This window comes from Aricia agestis, chromosome 2, assembly GCF_905147365.1.
Source record: "Aricia agestis chromosome 2, ilAriAges1.1, whole genome shotgun sequence".
Lineage (NCBI taxonomy): Eukaryota > Metazoa > Arthropoda > Insecta > Lepidoptera > Lycaenidae > Aricia > Aricia agestis.
This window is the reverse complement of record NC_056407.1, coordinates 21,272,390-21,299,734: the sequence shown is the minus strand read 5'-3', so window position 1 is coordinate 21,299,734 and position 27,345 is coordinate 21,272,390. Positions and strand designations below refer to the sequence as shown.

Sequence of the window (27,345 nt, the reverse complement as noted above, 5' to 3'; positions counted from 1 at the left end):
AATTACAATTATAGTCATCAAATCTCTCTGAGTGTAGCCGAAAGTGGCTTACGAGCCAAATGTCTACATAATATGCCATAAATTGTTGACGCATTTATTCCATTTTCAACCCTTAGTTTTTGAACCTATTTTTTCCACGTAAGTAAGACGGGAGTTAAAAATCTGGAGGTTGAAGATGACATACATTTTCTGTAACTCGTCTCAAAAGTTTTGTCTATTATTTGAGTTGTATTGTATGATACAGTATTATTTTAATACCATCGTAAATAATGATAATATTATATAGCATAATATAATATAATGATATACTTATAGCATGCAAATAAATATATTAAAGCCTAAAGTAGTTCTTTAAAAAAGTTAAACATTTCTTTCTTGTTGTTTTTCTCTATCTGGGTCCCAATATAATATTATGTTCTCTATCTAATTCGCAGTAAGGTTGCAATGAAATAAACAATAAACATCAAATTGTAGGATAATTATACATTAAACATTAAGTACGTACTAAATTCATCTGTTATCTTAATTTTAAGTTAATAAACGTGAACATCAAATCCTTTTTTGGCTGCTATTGGTAGACGCTCACCTTGAAGGTAGGGGTTCTCTACCTAAAACAAAAATAAGTTAAGTCAGATGATAAATAATAATATAATAATAGCTCCCACACCGGTTTCGGTGACGGTGGCCGGTTTCATTGAAACCAGGCCAGCTACGCAAGAGTAATTTTACGCAGGAGCAGGAGCACTCTCTATTCCTTTACTCTCATAACCCAGTGGGTCGGAAGACCGACACGACTGGCGAGAGATCAGGCGTAGGACCGACTTTTTACATGCCCATCCGACGCATGAATCATCTCACTTGTCAGGCAATCAGGTGATCAGCCTGCATTGTCCTAACCAAACTTGGAAATAACATGTTTCCAACGCGGGAATCGAACCCACGACCTACGAGCCAAGAGCCGCGCTATATTCCACTAGACCACGGAGGCTTTTAAAAGGCCGTCAGATGATAGTTTAGATGTTAAAGCACCACATTGAAAAAAAAAACAGAACCTTTATCCAAGTTGCATTCCACAATTACGCCCACTAAGCAAGTCAAAAATATATGGAACATAAATCGTTAAGCGATGTTATTTGCGACGCCTTATGTTACGATCCTTGTCGTAATAAAAGATGCCTTATCTAAAGCATACCTAATAAGTACTCACATCGGGCTTATACTTCTTGGCCACGAGGTTCTTGTGGTGGTCAGAGAAGCGGAGGTCCAGGTCGGAGGGCGAGTCAGGCGGGCAGCTAAACATGTGCTCACCATCACACATGCACCTCTGAGCCAGTTGGTATTCGCGGCTGAAGGCTGCTGTGTTCTCAAAGTCGCTGATACAGCCTTGATCCTCTGTGAATATCATCATGATGAAATGGTGCTGGGGTTAGTGAACATACCCAAACCACGTGACCTATTTTGGGGGGGAAGGGAGTCTTAAAAACATTACGATAGGCCACAAGAGGGGTGAGAGGGCTTAATTTTGTCACATAGTCGATTTCGCCGAGAGAAACGACACACTTTTTGACTATCTGCGAATCTGGCGCGCAATGTTGGGTGCTTCTTCTCAGTTGGTGGAGCACATATATTAAAACGTTGACAACTTCACTTCAAACCATAGAATACCTGTCAAGCACTGCCTGTTTGTCATGCAGTTTTTAGTTTGTTGGAGTCGTCAAGCAAGTTGAAGCAAGCTCATGCTGTATGTGGGGGTTAAGGTTGTGGCGCAAACGTCAAAAATTATCCCGAAGAACACAGCCGTAGTAATTTCTGCCTATCTTTAAACAGTGCCGTAAATAGGTGCCACCGGTGCCCAGGCACAGAGCGTAGACTCTGGGGGGGCGCAAAAAAGGCTATTTACGGCACTGTCTTTAAATTTGATTAAAAATCACTATTGTCAATACCACGTGAACACTTGAACAACTGGAGGGGGGGGGGGGTTATGGCATAATACTATGGTCATGAGGGAGGGGGTCAAAAATCTTTTGATGTGGGCAAGATGTATGCGAGGCCTGATGGATAACGCAAGGAGAGAAATTTTAGTAGGCGTCGTCGATATCTATAACATTTTATTTTACCTCTCGACTCATAGAGACTATGGACTGTGTTATGCTTTTGGTGATGCTACATTTGTTCTTTAATATTATCTGAATATCACCTCCTGTCCAAGTCTACAAATAGTCCTATGCTCTGTTGAACATTAGAACTTACAGCTATATCCCACAGGGCACGGGTTGGGGGGATTGCAGTAAGTGGGAAGAACGGCGTGGCGTCGGTCTTCACGGTCGTTGAGGAGGCTGGTCGGAAGCACACTCTTAACATTAGAACTCACCAGTATATCCCACAGGGCACGGGTTGGGGGGATTGCAGTAGGCGGGGAGCACGGCGTCGGTCTTCACCATCTGTCGATTGAGGAGGCCGGTCGGCAGGCGCTGCTCACCCTCGCCCGCACCGCCGGTTACGTACTGATGGCCCCACAACGAACTGCAAAAGTATCTACGTTTGAACATGTCATGGTCCTGAGTCCTGACACCATATAAAAATGTAAGACGATAGATTCTAAAATAGTAAAAGGCATCAGAAGGAAGATCAAGGACTAAGTTTCCTGCTCCACTTGACTAACTCAATACCCTGTAAGACGTATTGGCTCTTAAATTAAAAAAAAAATATTTGATGAAACTTTGATCTTAAAAATTTTAAGGCGCGAATAAAAATTAGAAATTCGTAAATCTCTGGTATGATGTGCGATTCACAAAAAATAAAAATATTGTAGTGTAAAGACTATACCAAAGTATTTTTCACTTTGGACAGAAGGTGCGGAAATCATATAAGAAAGCAGAAAAAAAATAAAGTCTAAATATTTAAAAACATTAAAATCTCAAGAACTACTTGAATTGTAGGAATGAAATAAAGTACAAAATTTGTGTCTCTTAGTGATCAATCTAATTAACTGGGTAGCAAGTTTACAAACCCTCGTAATTAATTTAAATAAAATAATTTCGTTTTCAAGGAGTCAAAAAATTACTAATTTAAAAATTGATTTTCTCTAAAACGAAGTAAAATGCGCACACGGGAGTTCTACTCTTGCATTTGAAATATAAGACGCCATCGACTCATTGCATTAACTTAGTCATGTCCGATTTTGGGGATTTCTAAAACACTGTGCGGCGGTGAAAATTGAGCCATAGGCTATGCTGCCGGCACTATTGGAACAAAGTTGCGAAAAGGGGCTAGATGGAAAAAAAAATAACGACATGACACAAAAGTCACCTTTGTGGTGAGAGTACCGACGCATCTTCTCCCAACCTTTGAATTGGAGGAATTCTGGCCGACTGATGTGGTTTACCGAAGGTTCCGGGGGAGACTCCGGAATGAAGCGCGCGTCACGTCGCCGTTAATTCGTGATAATGTGTAGTTGTTAAGTTTATATAATTTTTATGTATGTTAGTCATTAAGGTATATATTGTATGGGCCTATGTAGCCTGATTTAAATAAATAAATAAAAAAAAGTATATTACATTCGCTATATTAAATGTAGAGCAAAAATGCTATAGTAGGTACTACTATAGCATTTTTGCTCTAGTTGTAATGCCATGCGGTAACGCGTAATTCTCTCTATCTCTTTTATGTAACTTCGTTCCATCCGGGTGTCCCTTGACACCTCTCAAGTTTTTGTGTTACAGGTTCTTTTACCTGTGCTGCAGGTACTCCTGGTCGCGCAGGCTGGGGTGCGGGCTGCCGTCGAGCAGGCCGTCGTAGTCTGTCTGCTCGGGGCTCCGGGACATCAGGCCGAGGTGCCTCTCGCTGGGCGGGAACTCGAGGTACGACGACGCTGCCTCGTTGAAGTCCTTGCCCATGCGCTCGACAACCTCACGAAGCAAAGCTTCGGTTAGCATATGCTCCTGGTGAAGAAAACATCATCATATAACTTTTGCAATAATTATCTCCGTTGCAGCCAAGAAATGGTGCGATATGCTTATTTTACGAAGAACCTGTTTCACCACTTCCTGATAAGTAACGAATAGGCTATCTACACCTTATCTGACAGATTCTCTATAATTCACCTGTCAGATGTTGTGGATAGCCTATCCGGAACTTATCAGGAAGTGGTGAAACAGGCCCTTAAGCTCGTCTATCTATTGATATCCAAAAGTTTATAATTATAAAAAAAACAAAAAGTTGCACTTCGGCTGAACTGGCTAAAGTGAAAACTTGAACATACATTTTCCAGAGTGTTAGTAGAAAAACTATTTCTTCCTCTCCTAAGCCGCCTTCAAAAAGAAACGTTTAAATACTGTGAAATGTATAAGAAAAAGGGGAATCACAAACCTTTTCCCCAATAGAACCATGGGGGATATACCCCATCGCCCCGACGATGCTTATTGCCAAAACCAGAACTTCTTGGAGGCCCATGACGAATCTGGAACAAAGGAAATTATAAAATAGTAGCGTTAAAACAACATTTTACGAAACCAATAATAACCAACTAGCAGTAAGAGAAGAAGTATAAAGTACTAAGTACTATAATGATGAATTAAAGATAAAAAGACTGTTGATTATATAATACATTTGCTGTGAAACTAAAATATAAGTAGTTCAAAATCACTTCTGTTTAGGATCTACGATGCTACAGAGAGGAAGGCGTGTGATATTGATTGTACCCCTCTGTTTTATTTGGGATTTTCAAAACGTAATTCGTAGATAACTTCTAAACTTTCTAAGCTTATACAATATATTATTGTTGAATTGAATTGATTGAACTGAAACAATACTTTGTTATATTTTATTATACTATTTTCAAGCAAAATATTGTTACGGTAGATGGTATACGGACACGTGGTGCCATCTAGCGACAAACCAGCGAAACTTACCGAGGGAGCACAGGCAACATAAATCCCCTACTCAATACTAGATGGCATGAGGTGCGCAAGTACATACTCGAACCTTCTAGAAAGGTCCAATGTTTGTTTACGTGTTTACCATTTATTTGTTTGCGTGTTTACGTGTTTTAATTTAGACCTTACGATTGAGTTCATAAGGTCTAAATTAAATTTGCCAAAAAATTCAACTTACTGCACTTATCGTAAGGACGGCAGTTTTATTGTGGTACATGCTCGAGCCTCCTACAAAGTTCCCACGGTTGTTTACTTGTTTACGTGAATCGGGAACTTTCTGGAATTCGTCTCGCCATATAAGAAGCTGCAGGCAGGCCCGGCGAGTCAGTTCAGTTCGAGCGATCTTCGAGGCGACAACAAGTGATCAATAGTGAGTGAACCAGTGAAACCTGCGACTTGGCTACGACCTAGGACAGTGATAGTGCTTAGTGATTGGACCTAGTGATTTGTGTTTGGACTTAGTGCTAAGTGTTGTAACCTAGAATTTAGTGCAGTGTTAATAAAGTCTTCAAGAGAGTGACCAGGTCTTTCTCTCCAAATCCTCGAACCCTAGCACGTAACAATATTATATTACTTCTACGGAAGTGATTATGATTATCTTCCTCAGAAGTAATTAAGATATGTGCTAACTCACAATTACTAAGCACAACCTAATTAGATTTTGGTGTGTTTTTTCACCATTGTTTCTTTGAAAACTTATTCTTCGAAATCAAAGAATGCCGGCTCGGTTTGATAGCATCTATATATCGCCTACGTTTAGTATACAATGGTGGTTTTTTAATCGCAATCATGTTATGTCATGTACCACATGTATGGTGTGATTGATTTGTTTTTTGTGTGACAACAAATTGGGCGGGAAATTAATGACAAATCAATGACACTTCATCTCAGCGACGCTTGAACCTTTGTTTGAGACAAAAAATATGTCAGAACTTATAAGCGATGAGTTATTAATTATTATATTCATAGAGAAACTAGCTTTCCCAGCAACGTTGTTTTGCCATAAAATGATTTTCCCTGTTTTCCTGCTTTTCTCTTGAATTTTTTTCTGATTTTTTTTATAGACCTCATGAAGCCCGAGAGCTTTCCAACGAATGCAAAACTGTGGAAATCGGTTCGTGCGTTCTGGAGTTATAGCGTCAGGAAGGAAAACCCGCCTTATTTTTATATAATATATTAAATATTATAATCATACATCATTATTTATTATAATTTTATGGTTTTACGTACTGAAAAGACATGTAAGAAAAGATATAAAGACAGCTAATCGCTTCTATTTGACGCTAAAATGTTATAGTTTTCCTGTACTCTTATAGAGGTAAGAACTAGCAGCATCGTTGTCACTTTAGGACGCGGTTATTTTATTAGGTACGTATCTAGTTCTGACTACTCAGGAATTCAGGATCAATTCAGACCGCAACGTGGGAGAGCCATACTTCGGCACGAATGGGCCGGTTCGACCGGAGAAATACCACGTTTTCTTTTGCTTTCTGCTGCTTTCCATCAGGTGTTTGCCCCCTTATTTCATAAAAAAATAAAACGTGGCGCGACGCGTGGATGAATTTGTAAATTTCTATGAATTTGACAGATTTGCAAGACGTCTAACGCAATTGAAGTCTGTCAATTTGGTAAAAATTTAGAAATGCATCTACGCGTCGCCGCCATCGCGTTGCGGTCTGAATTGACCCTTAATTACCTACCTAGTCAAAACAAAACGATGTAAAACGGGCAGAGTCGCGTGTATCGGTTGTGTAAACTTTTACAATGTATGTTATCGTAAATGTGGTTAAAAACAAACGCGGGGGTGGTGCGTCGGCGGACCTCTTCTGTACCGTGTTTATGAATAAGCGCCTTTATATCTTACGATATCGATCGCATTTCATTTTTTCTGTGGCATAAGGCATTCATGAAAGGTATTGGAGTGAATTTAATGAGTACTAAAAATATCCTAATAATATATTACCAAAAGAGCAATAATATAATAATTATTGTATTGACTTGATGATTACCAAGATTTTTTTTCTTTTTTTTCTTTACTATTTATGTTATATCTTTAAACGAGCAATTTATATATATATATATATATATATATATATATATATATATATATATATATATATATATATATATATATATATATATATATATATATATAAATCGTCAAATATATAATAGCTAGTTTACTACAAATGATACTTATTATTATGTTTGTAGTCTGTTTTAATACACCGGAAGTAAGTAATAAAACAGCATATCTTTTCTAGTAAGTTATATTCCCATTTTCCACTTGGAAACTTTTATTCTTATATGACTATTCTGACTTATTTTGCGTTTATAGTCGCATAACATAACAACCACTAACTTACTTCGTTTTTTTAAATGTTGTTACTATAATCTTTTCGAAATTTCGGACCCCGTGCGGCTGGGCTTAATCGGCATAGTCTCTTCTAACAATTATTATATCTGACTTAAATAAATATTAAATAAGTTATTATTTATTTAATTAATTATTATTATTTTGAATATTAAATATTTCCTGTTAATGCGGTGTTGCAATAATTAGTAAAATGAAAACTCGTATATCCAATACATATAGATATTTTTTAAATTTACAAAACAATATTATGGTTATAACTGATTATTTTTGTGCCAACCCTACTTCAAAATTTCTTGCCAGAAAACAATGAATCATAAAAGTGGGACCAATCGCCAAATGATAAAATGCTAAAAATTCATATCTGGTCATTGGGCCAACTGGGTTTAAAAACCTTGGGACGAAACACCAGAGTACTCATCCGATCGACGTCATCTGACACATAATGTCAGATGTCTGCCGGAACGCACTCTGCTCATATATTTTGTATCTGACGTCCGGTCCGGATGAGTTGTCAGATGCCGTCTATCGGATGGCAGAAATTTTTAATTGCGTTCCGGCGGGCGTCTGACGTTATGTGTCAGTGACGTCGATCGGATGTCAGTTCAAATGTTTCTGACGGATCGCGCGCTCTCTTACATTTTGTACTGAGCCGAGTGAGCTCGAACTCGCCGGAAGGAAATTTCGGATAGTGTGCGGTGTGGCGGTCCGGCCGACGTTCAAATGTTTCGTATCAGAAATTTCGGACAATGTGCGGCCGGGCTTATAGTTTGTGCGTTTTATGATGATATGCGTGACACATTATAATTGACAATAGTAGGGAAGTTACCTAACAAAAATTATTCGATAATTTAAAAATATCGAATCACTTCGTAAAGGAATTGCAATCGAAATTATCGATTTCGTACTGACATTTCAGTGGTGCCGGCGATTTAAGATGGCCGCCCTTTTTTATCGATTTGATTTCGATTTAACAGAGTCAATCTCTATTGACATAAGTTCCGTTTCATGCATCTGATATTTTTCAAATATTTTCGTAACAATAATTTTATACTCCTATTTCACAGTTAATATTTATAATTTTATATTAATAAGTTAGCATTTAGCTACTTTTCATTTTTATTCATTTACAATTATAGGAAACATTAGTAATTTTTGTAGATGGAATATAATTTATTACATTTTGATTTTTTTATGTTTTCCTGGAAAAAAAACCCGTAGCAAGGAATATGAAAACTGTCATCCATATAATCTTAAAACGCACAAACTATAATATCAACATTTCCGGATTGAAAACGCTTAAACCAAATTTGCGCTACTCTTACAGATACTGCATTAGGTCCATAATCATCACAAACTTTTTTCGCGGCTTGTTTTGCATTTTTACCTTTTTTAAAATAAAATTTTGAAATGTATCGAATTTCCTCATTAGAATCACTCATTTTAACAATAAGAAAAACAAATGAAAACCTCACATTTACCTAATTTGAATTTGGAATTGTCTTCTGTAAAATTAAAACTTTTTAATGATACCAAAATCAGCCAGATACAATTGGTATAGCCCAAGAGATTTTATGACAAGTTCATACATTCTATAATGCGAAAAGACTTTTTCCCCAACCTATTATTAAAAACACTGAAATAAGCTTAAATTCTTAATATTCAAATACGAAGAGTTTTAAACAGCTGTGAAATAATTATTACTAGTAATCACCAGTTTAAAGCTCTTATTAATACTAATATTAAGACTTATCGTATCGTATCCGTCAGGTTTAAGTGTTGTATGAAGACGCAAATGCGTTTGCCATAAATGGAAGAACAAATTGGTGTTATATTAGACTCAAAATATTTACACAAGTCTCGTCGATAAAAGTTCATCTTTCTCTTAATGAGCGCTAAAATAGAGTGAGGTATGTTACTCTACGCCTAATCAAATATTTACTGGGCAAGGAAATTTTTTAGCTTAAAAAAATGACGAAATCTGCCTATCACTGCCTCTTGGGTTATTATTTTAATAGTTTTTTAGAAGATTTCGTGTTGAGTTATTTTTTGACTAATTATTAGTGATTTCGTTTTTGTGATGTTTAAGTTAAAAAAAAGCATATTTTTAATGAATTAGGTAATAACTGATTTGCTTTTATATAATTTTAGAGTTCATATTGTACGTGCTGAGATACATAAATTTTAAAGTGTCATGTTAAACTACCGACTTTTACCTGCCTAAAGTGAGTGTAGTGTCGGTCACGTTTTGGGCTGTAGTGTCGGTCACAATTTCTTTTGCTAATAAATATTTTTTTAAATAACTTACAGGATATAGGTAACCATTTTATAATAGTTTGTTTCATGCACTTTCGATAAAAATACAGAGTAGAGTTATTTAGCACACAGAGAGGAAGATTATTGGTGTTTACAAACACTCTCGGAAACGACTTCCTTTTGCATGTAGTGTCGGTCACGTTTATGTTTGACTAAATAAATGCTATTTGAAAACAACAGTGTACACCATTTTTTCTGCATATTCCGAATCTCAAAAGCTATATCGGTATTTAACTGTGTGAACAATCAGTGTGCAACAAAATATGACAAGAATTTAAAATAGATAACGTGAAAACTAAGTCAGAACTTTATCACACAAAACCACACTCAGCCGAGCTCACGACATCATCTCATAAATGGCAGCTTTGCTAGAAAAGTAATGCTTAGAAATTGTTGCTTCTATAAAATCTTAATAGTACCATAATGTTGTGACTATAATTAAGTATATTTAATACCAAAATCAGGTATTTATTTTCTTAGTATATGGTAGACTTTTACATGGAACTGCCCTACTGTTATTTTTATAGGTCATAATAAGATACGGGGCCTATTTAATAAATCATAATAAAGCTTATTTGTTTGTTCATAATAAATATTTAATAGGTATTTAAACAATGTTAACTACCAATACGTTCATGAAAAAAATAGTGAAACTGTTAGTTGAAGATGTTTGGTCTCTGGTTGAAGTTAATTTTCAGGACATAAGTCCAAATAATAATTATTATGTATCTACTTATTGTAGGGTAGATAATAAATTGTTCTATTCATTTTTATTTTTTTCAATACCTATGGCGATAAGTAATTGTAAAAATTAATATGTACTGACCATAAATGTAATATTCTATACGTATTTTAGAGGAAGTGGAGTTTGATTGGGCCCATTCACTAAGTTTCATTCAAACTTTCTATGTGCACAGAGTAGCTCACCGCAGAGGTTATATTTTCATCTCTATATATTATAGAAACGATGATTTTAATAATAGATTGGGTTTTCTGAGCTTTTTTTGTTTTTGTATTTGTTTACATTGCTTACGCAAAATGAGACTTTTAATAATATACTTATAGTGATATAATATAATTATAAGAAATTAGCCTCTAGAGGGAGAGCCTATACAACCTAATACAAAATAACATTAATGTAAAATAGTTGACCGCATCATAAAATTTATGAAACAATATCTGCATACTACTATATTATAATACAGAGGTTCGATCGTGGGAATCGCAGACACTATAGATTTTTAATTGTTGTGACAGCCGGGTGCCGCTTGGGGATTGATGGGTTGGTTGGTACAATGATATCGTTCCAATAATAATTGTTTCATTTTTGTCACCATATTTTCGTCACTTCTATGCCAAGCATCTCCACATAAATAAAAATCTCTCTCTCAGCACACCAAAATCTCTTTGTGCAGCTCGTCTGCGTGGCGACACGGTGACACCTGCGCGGGCGCCGGCTGTGGGCGGCGTTATCGCTGCATCCTCCGCCCGAGCCGCACGGGGCCGGACTCCGAATATAGGTAGGCTTTATCTTTGCATACAATTTTCTAAAGGAAGTCACTTTTTATTGGCCCCAGCAGATATAACAGTGCAACTAGTTTGTTACTAAAAATCGACCCAAGCTCAGCTATACCTAATAGCTGAGCTTGGGTCGATTTTTGGTAAAATATCGATCTGTATTTTTAAGGGGAACGCTAACACTGTTTTTCCATACAAACATATTCCCCAATTTACTCCCAGCCCCTGGCCAATGCGTCTAGACAAATGATTTTTTATACAATATTGGGATCTGTTAAAGCTGTGCCTCTACCTTCAATTTTTTATAAATTTACAAATTAATAAAAAAATATGACCCTTCAAAAATCGCAAAAAATTACTGCTCCGTACCCCGCCAATCCACTGACCATAAAACAAATTTGAAAGATCTTTAGCATAAATTAATAAAAACGTAGAGGCATAGACTCACTCTTCCTGAAGATATTTAAAAATAAATAATTAGATAGGCTCTATTTTGAAGGAGGCATCAGAGGACTACGTTACCTCGATTTACTGTATCTGTCTCTATCACAATACACGTGCCGGCCCAGGGTGAAGCGTGATGGCAATAGTTTCTTCGTTTAAATTTTACTGCACCCGCGTTCCCTCTTAATTATTATTATTATAGTTAACTTAGTCTTTGCGACCTGACGTGATACGCTTTTTGTGAGTGTAGCTTATGACTTATGAGTTATGAGTATTTTTAACACTGTGGTGGTTATAATATTATGTATTACTATTTTATTTATTATTCGTAGATTTCCACTGAAAAAAAAAAAATAGGTGCCGATGAGATGCGACAGTCTGCACTCTGGTCTCATAATATCCTGCAAGAGATTTAGTTAATTTTTGAACCGATGTAACTTTTTAAACTGACACTGTAAAATTTTTGTTCAAATCCAGCCCAGGGACCGCAGAGAACGGGCACAACGCATGGGCTGATGGATTATTTCCAAGAATTATCATTTATGGTACAGCGATGACATTATAATCGCTTACATTATTTTCAGCAAAAAATTGAGTGGAGTTGGCATGACCTTATTAAGCATTTTTTTTAGAAAATTATTAATGCAGACTGTCTGTCTGTGTTGATTGCTTAGTTGTATGGGGCAAAATTATGGAGGATAAAAAATATGACCACCAGTGCGTCTAGCATGCGCGTACAACGAGATATCTCACTCTTGAGTCCGAGTGTAGTTATATAGCTATGTCCACACAGTGCCTTTTTTGTCCATCAAGGGCATGCGTTTTTTTTTTTTAATTTCTCATCCCCTCTAACGGTGTCAGGGCTTGTTGTTAACATTTAGGTTGTGTATGCAACATAACAATAATTTTACATTAAATATTAAATACATTACATTCAATTATTAAACTTATAAAATTATTCCAATTAAAATAACTAACGATTAATGATTAACAATACAAATAAATAGCATTCTGATTAAAATAATTATAAATGTCAAAATTAAAAACAATAAAATACAGCACAACATTTAACTACCCTATTATCACAGCAAAAGAATCACAATAACATACTCGAATTTCTCTTATTAGTATCACACACTATTCTCTTGCAAAAAGAGAGAAACAAATCCCTCTTTTTCCCCCTCAGGATGGGAGGCAGATTCTCAATCGTCACCGATGTGCCCAATCTTTGCTCAATATCATATCTATTGCTAGCAAAAATTGGACACTCGAATAACAGGTGAGGGCATGCGTTATTGCATGCGCTTTGTTCTTTTTTTTTCGAATTTCTTATGACCAAATAAGCCGCACATATAATAAAAATATCATACAATTATTGAATTTATTGAAGGCGCCAAAACGAAAGTTGAATGAAAGAAGATCTGGCCCCCCCTGCCCCCCTGCCCTTGGCTTAGGGTACAATTATGCGTCACGTACACACACACACACACGTTCGTGATCACTTGTGTCGCTCTATCCTGAGAGTCGACATTAGGCTTGGTAAAGTTCCCACCGTCATGTATAAATAACAAAATCAATATAAGGAAGGTCACGGTTCAAACAAATTGCTGTTCGCGAATGCAAAAAAATAAATCATAATATATCCCTACTCAGTATTTTAAAGTCTGTTAGTATCTTTAAACCGCCTTAAAAGGAGGAGATTATACCTCTATGTTCGGGAGGATATACTTATAAAAAAAATACATGTGGCACTCGGGGATCGCCGCGGTAAAGCAACGCGTAGCATTTTTTTTTAATTTATTTTGGCATCAAACAGTCATATTACAAAGGATATACAATATGTTATAATATTTTTTTTACAATAGACCCATAGGCCTCTTGGATATCTCTAGTGGCGCGGCGAGTGGCAGATTCAGGCAACACGTGGGTGTCAGAGTGCGATCAGCTGTGAAATACGGTTTACTAGTTAAAAATGAAAACACGTTGAAAACGTTAAAAAGTGCTCTGAATAAGGAAAATATGGGCGGTACGAGGTACTGTTGTGTTGTAGGGTGCAAAAATTCCCAACCTCGGATTCGTGAATTAACGTTTTATTCGTTTCTGAGACGGAATTGGTAAACGTATCGAAATCAATATGCCGATTATTAATCATGCTTAAATCTAAATCTCGCATGCATGTTTCTAAAATATCACGTGCAAGTTATTTTTAATATCATTGTTTTATGTATAATAATATATTGTAATTGAAAAAACGATATAAATAAAATTATTGTCGGTTCAATATTTATTACTAATTCCTTCAATATTCACTTTCGCATTTATAATATTATCATACTAATATACTAATTACTGATATTACTAATTTACTAATAATATTATAAGTGCGAAAGTGTGTCTGTCTGTTACCTCTTAACGCCTAAACTGCTGAACAGATTTTGCTGAAATTTGCCATGGATAACTCCATAATAATATATTCTTAAGAGTCCCGAAATAGGACATAGACAGTGGCGTAACTATAAGATCCGGGACCCGTGGCAAATTGATGGGGCTCTATCAGTAAAAATCGTCACCTTTATAATAAACAATATATTGCATACTTAAATTTTTTTGCCCATTTGGGTCGGGGGCCCGTGGCATTTTGCCAGCCCTATATTTACACCACTGGACATAGGATACTTTTTGTCTCGGGAAAATGTACGGTTCCCGAATCCCGCGCGGTTACTCCGTTCTGCAAGAGTTATGGCACAACGGAGTTGTGGGCGTTTAGATTTAGATTATTCAATACATAGCTCCACTTGTGTAAATATAGGGCTGGCAAAATGCCACGGGCCCCCGACCCAAATGGGCAAAAAAATTTAAGTATGCAATATATTGTTTATTATAAACGTGACGATTTTTAATGATAGAGCCCCATCAATTTGCCACGGGCCCCGGATCTTATAGTTACGCCACTGTCTATGTCCTATTTCGGGACTCTTAAGAATATATTATTATGGAGTTATCCATGGCAAATTTCAGCAAAATCTGTTCAGCAGTTTAGGCGTTAAGAGGTAACAGACAGACACACTTTCGCACTTATAATATTATTAGTAAATTAGTAATATCAGTAATTAGTATATTAGTATGATAATATTATAAATGCGAAAGTGAATATTGAAGGAATTAGTAATAAATATTGAACCGACAATAATTTTATTTATATCGTTTTTTCAATTACAATATATTATTATACATAAAACAATGATATTAAAAATAACTTGCACGTGATATTTTAGAAACATGCATGCGATATTTAGATTTAAGCAAGATTAATAATCGGCATATTGATTTCGATACGTTTCCCAATTCCGTCTCAGAAACGAATAAAACGTTAATTCACAACTTATAACCCTACAACACAACAGTACCTCGTGCCGCCCATATTTTCCTTATTCAGAGCACTTTTTAACGTTTTCAAAGTGTTTTCATTTTTAACTAGTAAACCGTATTTCACAGCTGATCGCACTCTGACACCCACGTGTTGCCTGAATCTGCCACTCGCCGCGCCACTAGAGATATCCAAGAGGCCTATTACATAACCATTTTTATCAACTTATGCAATTATAATTTATATACGTCTAATCGCATGCACACAATACGTGGGAGAGCCATGCTTCGGCACGAATGGGCCGGCTCGACCGGATAAATACCACGTTCTCACAGAAAACCGGCGTGAAACAGCGCTTGCGCTGTGTTTCGCCGAGTGAGTGAGTTTACCGGAGGCCCAATCCCCTACCCTATTCCCTTTCCTACCCTCCCCTATTCCCTTCCCTTCCCTACCCTCCCCTATTACCCTATTCCCTCTTAAAAGGCCGGCAACGCACATGCAGCTCTTCTGATGCTGCGAGTGTCCATGGGCGACGGAAGTTGCTTTCCATCCGGTGACCCGTTTGCTCGTTTGCCCCCTTATTTCATAAAAAAAAAACAAAAAAAAAAACAAAACACAAACACCGTGCCAAAGACTGGCAACGCACTGCTGTGCCGGTCGGAGTGGAGTGTGTTAGGTTTATTCGTTGCAGATTTTCTTGATTCGGTTGCCGCGCTAAAAGCTCGCGATAGAAGCTATGCGATAGCTTTAAAATTAAATTATGATAATGATTGTGACGATGATGGTTTTGATAATGATGATGGGGGGACCCTAAAGTAGGTAGAGCGAACTACGCAGTTGCAACAGGGCGCAGGCTCGATGCAACTCCCCTACTTATTGTTCTCGAATACAACTCGATATCTCGATGTCTGGGTAGTGAGCGATGTTGTCGTAACGTTATCGATTTTTACAAGACGTTGAATGTATGGAAAAGCTAGATGACGCCCGCAACTCCGTTGCGCCAAAACTCGTTTACCGCGGGGGACCGTACATTTTTCCGGGATCAAAGTATCCTTTGTCCAGTTCCAAGTATCTCCACCAAATTTCAGCAAAATCGGTTTAGGGGTTTGAGCGTGAAAAGGTAACAGACTGACACTACTGATAGACAGACAGACAAACTTTTGCATTTATAATATTAGTATGGGTAATGGGTATGGATAAAATAATGATAATTAGTTTGACACTGATGGCGATAATGATGATGGGGAGACGTAGGCCCTAAAGTGAAGGTGGGGGGCATTTTCAAAAAAATGTGTACCCCCTGATTTAGCCTTGTTCCTCAACTTTGTTAATTTATTTTGTTGAGATAAATAACTTTTAACAGAATATATTAATTTAAGTGAAAAAAGTATATGTTTAAATACATATATAAATTGTCGTCTTGTTGTTACTTTACTAAATAAAAAAAATACGAAGGTTTTAAAGTATTGAAAACCATCAAATATACCTGTCCCCTTCCCAACTAAGATGAGATAATGATTGATTTTAAAAAATATCCAGTATTTGAAGTGATTTTTATACATAATTTGAAATCTCAAAAGTCAAATGTATCAGCTGAAAGTATCAATTATATATTTTTATATGTAATTTCTTTTAAAAATTAATTTGAATTTAAAACGAAAATTTTAGTCTTCCGGAAGATTCCGCTTTGTGACCGCTCGTTTTTGCTAATATTCTTCTAATACTAGAAATTATTCGGCACGATCTGGCAAAACAACGTATGTTCTTCATCGATAGGTACGTCTTTTTGTTTTTACTGGCAAACTAACTAGTGAAAAGCGCGGAAATGTTGTTGAAGTGCAGGTGTTTCAATTTCTTTGTTCAGGTATGTGACCAAGTTTTACTGTTATTAATCACTTTTCTTTGATTATTGTTATTGTTTACACATTGCAAAACTTGTATAGTATTTGATACCAAAAATGTATTTGTGCTAAATAAGATGGTTAATTTTTAAATAATTTAAAACAACAAGCAGGTAGCATTATGTGACCTCCGTTGGGTGACTTTTTCTACGGTCATTTTTGATATTATCAGGAAAATGCCTTAAATTCCGCGTTCTTTTTTGCTTTTTTTGTTTAATAAACTATATTTCCTATTACATTAAAGAAAAAAATTATAGAAAAAAAGAAAAAATTGACATAAAAATTAAAATGAAATTTCATACCCTGTACACGTTTTTCTGAAATTGCCCTAGGACGAACTACGCAGTTGCAACGTCGACGCCCTGAAACGCAGGGCGCAGGCTCGATGCAAGTCCCCTACCAATTGTTCTCGAATACAACTCGATACGATATCGATGCCTGGGGAGTGAGCGATGTTGTCGTAACGTTATCGATTTTTACAAGTCAAATGCATGGAAAAGTACTATTGATTCGAAAACGACTATTCGAAGGTCATATCCACAAATAGATTGTTATAGCATAATGTAAATCTGGGAGCACGGCAGTGCTCCAGCCAAGCTTTTTAGCACAGGCACGGCCGTAGCATACTTTTCTCGAAGCGGTTCGCGGCTTTTTCACACCCTCTTTATCTTCGATGTTTACCAAGCTAGGGATTTAGAATTTCGGTGACTAGGAGCAAGTATTAAAACTAGCTTAACCTCCAAATTGCATAACATTTCGATAAATAGTTTAATAGTTACGGGTGATCAAAGTTACTACATTTTGTCACTCACTGACTGACAGATCATCAAAATTCTAAGGTACTTCTAGCAGACTTAGAACCTTGAAATTTGGCAACAAGGTAGGTCGTTATCCACAATAAAAGGAAAACTTATGAAACTGGCCAAGTGCGAGTCGGACTGGCGTACATAGGGTTCCGTACCGTAAATTTGTATGGGAACCCCCTTTAAATCACAAGTTTATGTACTTTTTATTACTTATTATTAAAGTTGAAATACAATTAAGTATTTCCTGAAATTTTCAAAGACCTTACTTTTACCATTATGGATATAGAGCAAAAAGGGCAAAAAACGTGTTTGTTGTATGAGATCCCCGATTAATCATTTATTTTATTTTAGTTGGACTATTAGCTTTTATAGCGATAACAAAAGTACATAATTTGTAAAAAATTAAAATATCTAGCTATTGCGGTTCTCGAGATTTAGCCTCGTGACATACGGACGGACGACAGACATACAGTGAAGTCTAGACTCATTAGGAATAGGCTCCCGTTTTCATCCTTTGGGCAAGGAAACCTAAAAACTGAAAAGTATAATATAACTTTATGAAATAAAAGAAAAGATTTTTATGTTTGTAGCTTTGCAAGAACATTAAAAATGAGTTTCGACTTCATAATAATTATTTTACGTACGAAAGGAAAAATAGTGTTAACAAAGTTAACAATGAAACTATGATAATTAAATTCGATTAAAATATAAATGAAATCAGAACTGCGAATTACGATGTACACTCCATACTCGCTCGATAGATGGTGTAGCACTCCCTTTATATCGCGGTATCGCTTGTTTGCGGAGTATAATTATTTAAAAAAAAATCCGGGATAGGTCGTAATACTCAATTGAAAGTAACATCGGTGCACGAATAACCTCCTGAAAGTTCAAAAGTTGTTGGGCTATCGTCACCGACGACGACCTAGAATATATACCTAGACATAGAGAATGGGTGCTAAGCTAAGTACAGAAAAGTTTTAACGTGACCTGAAAAGAAAAGAAACCTTAAAAAAAGAAATGAAATCCCATCAAAACATTAAATGTAAAAAGGAGCCAAGCAAAATATTGCATAGCAATGCAATATATCTATCGTAAAAAGTTTTCAGATCACATTCAAGCCAAGCCTTCAACTTATTTAGTAATTTAAATCAACATTCAGTGAATTTATCAATAGTTTTCTTTATTTTATAATTATTATAGTGGCTTGGCAATGAGCACTAGAGAAATAATCAGCGACTGATTGGATTTATTGGGTACCATCGTCCACATGCGTCGTTACATACTAAAAACATCTGTTATTTTTCTTTTCTTTTATGATCTCTAGAGATCATAAAAGATCTTTTATGATCTCTACTTAAAGGTGGAAATTGTTTTCGCGGAATATTGCTAAAAATAATAACAAACTAAATTTAAACTATGGATTTCCGCAAAGTAACGCCTGATTCCATTAACTACTAAAAAACACTTTACGCTTGCCGTTTGTGTAAGTATGAATTACCCCAAATATGAAGTTTTATATTTGTTTTTCTTGTGCTCATTGCACAAGACTTCGATGTCCGTCTGTCCGTCTGTCTCCAGGCTGTATCTCAAAAACCGGTATAGCTAGACTTCTGTTACACATTGTGCATTTTGCTGCGACTATAACAACGAATAAGTACTAAAAATAAAACAAAATTAATATTTAAGGGAGGCTCCCATACAATAAATGTGATTTTATTACTCTTTTTTGCTCGTAATCAATAATGGCAACAATGGCCCTTGAAATTTTCACAAAGTCCTTAGTTATATGATTTATATGTGTTCTTTAATAATTAATAATTATCTACACTACTATTATAAAGAGGAAAGATTTGATTGTTTGTTTCTCTTGAATAGGCTCCGAAACTACTGTACCGATTTGAAAGATTCTTTATTCCATTAGAATCCTACATTAATTTTGCTGAACATAGGCTAAATTTTATTTTGGAAAAAAATAGGGTTCCGTAAGATATTTGGGATTTTCGGATGCAAGGTGTAAAAAATCAACCAGAAATGTTACTTTTTTCGCGTACGCTGCCTAAACTATAAAAGATAGAACCATAAAATTTTCTAAGTAATTGTAGAACTTTTAAATATCTACAAAAAAGTCCGCGACACACTATACCTATCTATGTTGAGTGAGGCACAATAACAATTTTTTTATTAAAAAATCTTGAAATGTTTTTGGACTACATTTAAATGCCTTTATTTTACTCATGGCATTAATTCTTATCAAAATAAATTATTTCATTACTAAGTACAGTTAATGTAGATAATATTTGGTCTTTGAATGATTAAAATTGGACGTTTGGTTTTAATGTTATGGCGAAATTAAAATATTACGATTTCTGCTGCACGTTGCGAATTGGGCGTCGTCAAGGCGCGCTGCGCGGGTGTGCTCGCCCGGAGAGTCCACGTAAATATTTTTTTTTTACCTCGATCATGGGAATCGCAGACACAATAGATTTATAATATAATAGTTATGCAACAGCTGGATGCCGCTTCATTGATGGGATAATATTATAGTGCTTCATTAATTCATTACGTTTTGAGTGACTATTATTTTTGATTGCTATTATAATTAATTTCTATCCAATAGCGGCAGCCGGCTGCCAGCATAACAATTATTGAAGATCTATTGTGTCTGCGATACCCACGATGCCGATGGAAGTATAATTAATGCATATTTTTAAATCTTGACCATTTCTGCTGAACATAGGCTATATATAGCCTATAATTATTTAATGAGAGAAAAAAAGGGAACTATATATATCTTTTTTCTCTCGTTAAATTATTACTAGGCCTTTACATCCGTTGTGGATGATTTATACAGTATTTTTCAGAGCGAAGTAACCACTCCTCAAATACTGCAGTGCCTGGGACAAGATTTTTAAATGTCCGTATGGTTGCCCAAGCGCATACGGCATTCTCGCATCATAGTCGGCCTAGTCCAGAGGAAAGAACTAGTCAATACGTCTGGGACCAACTATGTGCGGGTTTCCTCACGATGTTTTCCTTCACCGTACGAGCGTCCGTATTATGTACTTGAGATCAGTAAATGTCTCATAGGTACACGCCTCCACCCGGGTTCGAACCTGCACCCTCTAGGAGTGCGAACCGAAGGTCTGCCCATTAGGCCACGGACGCTCTCTCGTTAAATAACCTATTATTATTTAATGAGAAAATAGATTGAAAAAAAATTATTAAAAAATCAATGTCCACCCGTGCGAAGCCGGGGCGGGCCGCTATATTATAGTAAAATAAAGATTTAACGGGGGCTCCCATACAAAAAATTATACGTGGGAGAGCCATGCTTCGGCACGAATGGGCCGGCTCGACCGGAGAAATACCACGTTCTCACAGAAAACCGGCGTGAAACAGCGCTTGCGCTGTGTTTCGCCGAGTGAGTTAGTTTACCGGAGGCCCAATCCCCTACCCTTTTCCCTTCCCTACCCTCCCCTATTCCCTTCCCGTCCCATCCCTACCCTCCCCTATTACCCTATTCCCTGTTAAAATGCCGGCAACGCACCTGCAGCTCTTCTGATGCTGCAAGTGTCCATGGGCGACGGAAGTTGCTTTCCATCAGGTGACCCGTTTGCTCGTTTGCCCCCTTATTTCATAAAAAAAAAATACGATTTAAGCCTATTTTCGCTCTATAACAGTACGGAACACACTTGGCTGATTTTTACATTTTTGAGACTCTGCTTTAACTTGTTTACTTAAGGCCCTGTATTCCCAAAAACGGATGATTTTCAAGATTTAAAAGTGACAGGAGAAATAAAAATATAGTAAGTAATTTAAATTCTGAAAAAAAAAAATGTGTTAGTTAAGGATCTAATACAGTGGAATTTTAAATATTCCATTACACAATATCATGAACTTCACTCGATGACTTCACTCGAAAAAAAATCCAAAGTTACCTCTTCTTTTAACGAAATTGCCATACTATGTCCAAATTATTTGGAATTTTCAGATAATTTTCGTACTGAATTAAAGACAAAGAAGGTCTAGGGCGTTTCGTTTTTTTGACTCGATTTGATTGATGTATAAAAAAACGACGACCAAAAAACTATAAAATTGCAGGCGCAAAGAGTGTGTCTGAAAACTCTGAAAGCGTACCAGCCGAACCTGTGCGCTGGAGGTAACTTTGGTTTTTTTTTTCTATTTATAGTTTTTCTAGTTCATGACATTGTGTAATGGAATATAAATTCCACTGTAATAATACTCCCTGGGACAGAACGGAAGACCGACACGACCGGCGAGAGATCAGGCGCAGGACTGACTTTTTACATGCCCATCCGACGCATGGATCATCTTACTTGTCAGACAATCAGGTGATCAGCCTGCATTGTCCTAACCAAACTTGGAAATAACATGTTTCCAACACGGGATTGGAACCCACGACCTCCGGAGTCGGGAGCGACGCTCTAACCACTAGACCACGGAGGCGTTAACTCCACTGTGTTAGATCCTTAACTAACACATAATATGTTTTTTTTTTCAGAATTTAAATGACTATATTTTTATGTCTAATTATTGTCACTTTTAAATCTTGAAAATCGTCCGTTTCTGGGAATACAGGGCCTTAAGTTAACTTAAGAGTATGTCTTACAACTGCTTTATCTCTGATCTTAAAATATAGATTTATAGCTTGTTATCCTATAAGTTATGTTTCTACATAAAACGGGCAGACAAGGTACTCGACACGTAGGCAATTTTGAAGCCCTGTATGTACGAAAAGCTCTCATATTATAATTTTGGATATTGTGTATCTGAGCATTTGGCAACGTGCCAGGTACTACAGGTTTGTTTACGTCTCTCATGTGTAGTGATCAGAGCAATGACATAAGAGATATAGTGCAATATATTATATTTATTATATCTATGACTAGATGAAGTTTGCAACGCCGTTGCGCCAAAATTCGTTTGTGGCTCGGAAACCGTACATTTTTCCGGGATAGAAAGAATCCTATGCCCTTTCCCGGAACTCAACCTATAACTAAAATCAGTTCGACGGTTTGGACATGAGCACAACAGACATAGTGCTGACAGACACACTTTCGCATTTATAATATTAGTATGGATATAGCATGACATGGAGTACAATTTTGTGGCGTTGGAATGCTGACTTTATTGTATAACAAGCTAATCCAGCAAAAGTTATTATCAAAATATATTCGATGTGACAACTGGCAATATAAAATTATTATGATTCTAAAGAGCCTTCAAGACCGAGAAGTTGTCATGGGGACGCGACGTAAGACGTTATATAATGAAGCCCTTTTTGGAAAATTCGATAAATTCAGGAGTGTGCGCTGTTTGGTCCATAAAGTTAATATACCTAGTGGAATAGAGCAACAATCTCGAGCTGTCAAACGAAGCCAAAATTGGTTTTCATCTGTGTGAAAAATATGTGTACGTATACACTTACACAAGCATGATTTAACATGAATTCTATGAGATTAAATTGTCAACGTGCGGCACGTGCCGACTGGACGTCAAAAAGAGAGTGCTGCTGTCATGTATCACACGTCTCTTTTTATCACGCAGTGTTACTGATAGTGACATCTCTCTTGCTCAGGCCTTTGTTTCTTTATTCTGCTAGGTATATTAACTTTATGGTTTGGTCTGACCTTTATTTTAGATCAACATAATAATATAAATAAATATGTAAGTATCTTTCATGTTCATTATCGTGGGGTTTTCCCTTGGATTTGTAAAACATATATCCTGTTTGCAGTTCAGCTTTTTGCACTTTTTAATGGTGTATCGAATCGCGTTTGCCGTTTTATTACATTAATTATAATGTGCCAATATTGTTATATCATGAGATGCAACATTTATTACCGTAATAAAACAAGTAATAAGACATTTATAGCTTATTTTAAATCGCTGTACAATAATATTATGTTATATGTGATAATATTAAATTAATTGGCCAACTTTATGTCAGTCGTGCACCGCGATGAAATGGTAACGACTTGCAGAATAATAAAAGCTATAACTTCTTATTGACAATTAAACATGAACATAATTTGATATTAGGTAATGTTTATGATATTATAATATTAACTATATTATAATTCACACCGATCATGGATACTTAAAAGTCTCACAATTCCCGTGCCAGATGATTAAGCCGAGGAGAGAAGATGAGCCAGGTGTAGCGTTAGTTATATTGTGACCATAAAAAACCATAAAAACAAAGGCCTGAGCAAGAGAGATGTCACTATCAGTAACACTGCGTGGTAAAAAGAGACGTGTGTCCAGTCGGCACGTGCCGCACGTTGACAATTTAATCTCATAGAAATCATGTTCAATCATGCTTTATAAGTATTTTTTTTGTAAGTATACGTACATATATTTTTACACACAGATGAAACAAATTTCGGTTTCGTTTGAGAGCTCGAGATTGTTGTTCTATTCCGCTAGGTATTTGAGTGAGTGAGAGAAATGTGGAGTTTCCGAAGTTAGGCATATAGCTTCAGACTGCAGGTGAGGTCTAAAATGAGCCTTTAAAATTGATTTAGATTTGGAATAATCCGACACCGCGAGTGATAAGTCCAGACTAGAAGATATCTTGTGTAGTAAATAAAGTTCAGTTTGTAGCTCATTATATTGCATCGCCAAGTCACGATGTAATATGAACTGACCTTTTACTTATATAAAAGCAATGTAAAAATGTAAGTCCATTGAGACTTAGCTTGGAGCGGTGCCAACACTACGACGTTTGTTGACTTTCGTTTCACTTGTTGCACTTTTGTTTAGTATGTACTAAGTAACTTATTTTACATTTTGGAATAAAATATCAACTGACTTATAATTAAGAAGTGTTTAAATACCATTAAATAGGTATAATATTTTTATATGCCATCTTCATGTGAAAAAAATCATTTATTGATTCAACCTGACAACTCGGTCTAGGCTTGCCCTGGGCGTAGCTCTGCCCAGGTCTCGAGCCACCTACATAAAATCTATAAACGAATCACATCAATAATGCCCTGAAATGTGCAGGGCGCAGGCCCCGGTGCAACGGTATTACCGCTCGTTCTCGAACGCAACTCGAACACAACGCGATACATTTTAAAAACAGCTCAAAAGTAACTTTTTTTTTTTTGTTGTCAAATAAATAATTATTTTGCGTGGCGAATTTATGATGTAAACTGCTTTATAAATAACATATTACGCAATTTACTAATTAGCTATTCATCTCACCAAGTACTAACAGATTAACTCTTCCCCATTATGGGGAATAATCTGAAGTCTATGATAGACTTCAGAACAAACCGTTTTTGCGAATTCGTTGCTCCTCCCAAAATATGGTCATGTTAAAAAATAATTTACTAAACATTTTAATTGCGATTGCTATATAGTTTCTTGTCATTTTACAAAATTATTCCAAAATTTCTTTGTAATTCAAAAAGTATTAGAAAAGGTTTCGAGTTTAAACTCGACTCGAAAGTGTGAGAAACAACGGTAGCGCCGCGCAAGCTCTGTACCTGTTGCGCTTACGTATACAAAATATACATAGCCACGTCACAATAATATACATAAGTATAATATACATCAATATCGTATAATATACATCAAGTACACAATATTACAAGCCACATAGAACGCACAGAGAGGTACAGAAATAAGAAAAGAACAGTATACAACACTGAACAAAACGAGGGAAAATTAAGAAGGTGGTAACAGAATTGGCCGTGAGACCGAAAAGTGCCACGTGTAACAAGCCTTATAATCGTAAATGACTTACTTGTAGCCTGACCAAACTTGCTATTATTATGATTAACGCCACGGCAAGGTACATGCACTTGGTTTTGACTGACTATGAGTAAAAAAAACTTGATTCACTAAGTTCTGAGCGAAAAGTACTCACCGTTTCTATCGCTACAGCGAAGTGAGCTCGCCGGTCGTGCTTTTCGATCGATAGACTCGCGCATGCGATCTCTGCTTAACTACGCTTTATTTTGTGTTTCCATGTGTTTGTCACCCGACTTTGGTTGTTGACTACCCCCGCGTTTTAAGGGTTCCGAACTCAAATGGCAAAAAACGGAACCCTTATAGATTCGTCATGTCTGTCTGTCTGTCCGTCCGTATGTCACAGCCACTTTTCTCCGAAACTTTAAGAGCTTGAAACTTTGTAAGTAGATGTAGTCAAAAAATAAAAACATTTTTTCATCTAATAGGTCTTCAAAAATCATATTAAAGTTTCATTTTTTTGTAACTTGAATAGTTTGCGAGAGAGACTCTTCCAAAGGGGTTGAAGGCTAATAGCTAGGTTGGAAGATAGGAGTAAGTCAATATTTTCGCTTCGTATTTTTGCCGCTCTTAGCAAATGCCCGGCTCGCCCCCTAAGATCAGGTCCTAACGCCTAAACCCCTAAGCCGATTTTTAAGGTATGGACTATGGATGGTTTGATTCTCCGGCTACCTCACTTAATAAAACAACGTAAGCGTTGTTTCATATCGATTTTAGTTGAGGCCGTAGTATTGACCACGAGCCACTGTTGCCTAAGTTCTCCTGTTTACTAAATCCATACTAATATTTTAAATCTTCTCTTCACGTCCAAACTGGCAAACTGATTTTATTGGGTATGGAATAAATAAAAATAAATAAAAATTGTTTTATTTCTGAGTAGATTAAAAAAAAATGCTTTCAGAATGTTGACACCACGGTGCCTACCACCGGTTCGGGAACTAACCCGGCAAGAAGAACCGGCGTAAGAAACTCGCACGGGGCCTACTTTTTTTACCAAAAAAAGTGAGATAAAAAAATAATCTTTTAAAATAAAATTTACAATACACAATTATTGTAAGTCACATAATATAATAAATGTAGAAGCAGCCTTGCAAGCAGCCATCCTACTCCCAAGATGTGCCATCGTTTAGGAAATCAATGACCGTATGGCGTATGGCGGCTTTGGCACACAAACGCTCTTTAATTGCTTAGATACTGAGAGTCCTGGAAAAGTACATGGGATAGTTTTATCCCGGAAAAATCTACGGTTCTTTCGTGATAATGGAATTTTGGCGCGGACATTATCTACTATCATAATAATATTAATAGTCATAGCCCATAGGTCATAATGTTATTCACTTAGGTATACTAACAGCTACCAAGGCCTCTTGTAATTAATTGTCAACGCGTGACAACGTGATAACTAGCCGCCTCGGGCTATCACGGCGATATTAGGGTGTGAACACACTTGTACACTAAGGGTATGCTATTAAATTCACCTATATGCTCGACCGGAGAAATATACCACGGGCTCACAGAAGGCCGGCGTGAAGCACAGCTTAGCTGGTAGAATGGGGGGACACACTAATGATTTTTTCTACTTTAAAACTTCATATTTCACAAATGTGAAATGGATCTCCAAATCGGAAAATGGTCTTTGAAACGGTACTCGTAATACTTGAACACATCAAATGGGGATGATTTTTTTCGTATAGGGGAGGTACCATATATTTTTTTTCAAAGATCTTATATACCATTTTTTCGGCATTATTGATATGTGCATTCGTGCAGAATTACAGCTTTGTAGGTCCTATAGTCTCTGATCAAAACCGCGGACAGACAGACGGACGGACAGACCGAAACAATAAGGGTTCCTGGTCGACTGCGGAATCCTTAAAATGGTATGTTCATTGTTCAAACT

General features: G+C 36.4%; 1 protein-coding gene across 2 annotated transcripts; it reads right to left on the bottom strand.

The window, feature by feature from the left end:
* Nucleotides 1-320: 320 nt before the first annotated feature.
* LOC121739414 (neuroendocrine protein 7B2) lies at nt 321-25,600 on the bottom strand. Of its 2 annotated transcripts, none has more exons than XM_042131889.1 (6): nt 25,564-25,600; nt 4,369-4,459; nt 3,733-3,941; nt 2,372-2,523; nt 1,208-1,392; nt 321-608 (listed from the first exon to the last, which is right to left on the bottom strand). In XM_042131889.1, the coding sequence occupies exons 2-6, from the start codon at nt 4,450-4,452 to the stop codon at nt 534-536; spliced, it is 705 nt and encodes a 234-aa protein (XP_041987823.1). In that variant the 5' UTR covers nt 4,453-4,459; nt 25,564-25,600; the 3' UTR covers nt 321-533. The 2 variants fall into 2 exon arrangements, with proteins under 2 accessions (XP_041987823.1, XP_041987815.1); XM_042131881.1 differs by lacking the exon at nt 25,564-25,600 and adding an exon at nt 25,441-25,563.
* Between the last annotated feature and the right edge of the window lie 1,745 nt (nt 25,601-27,345).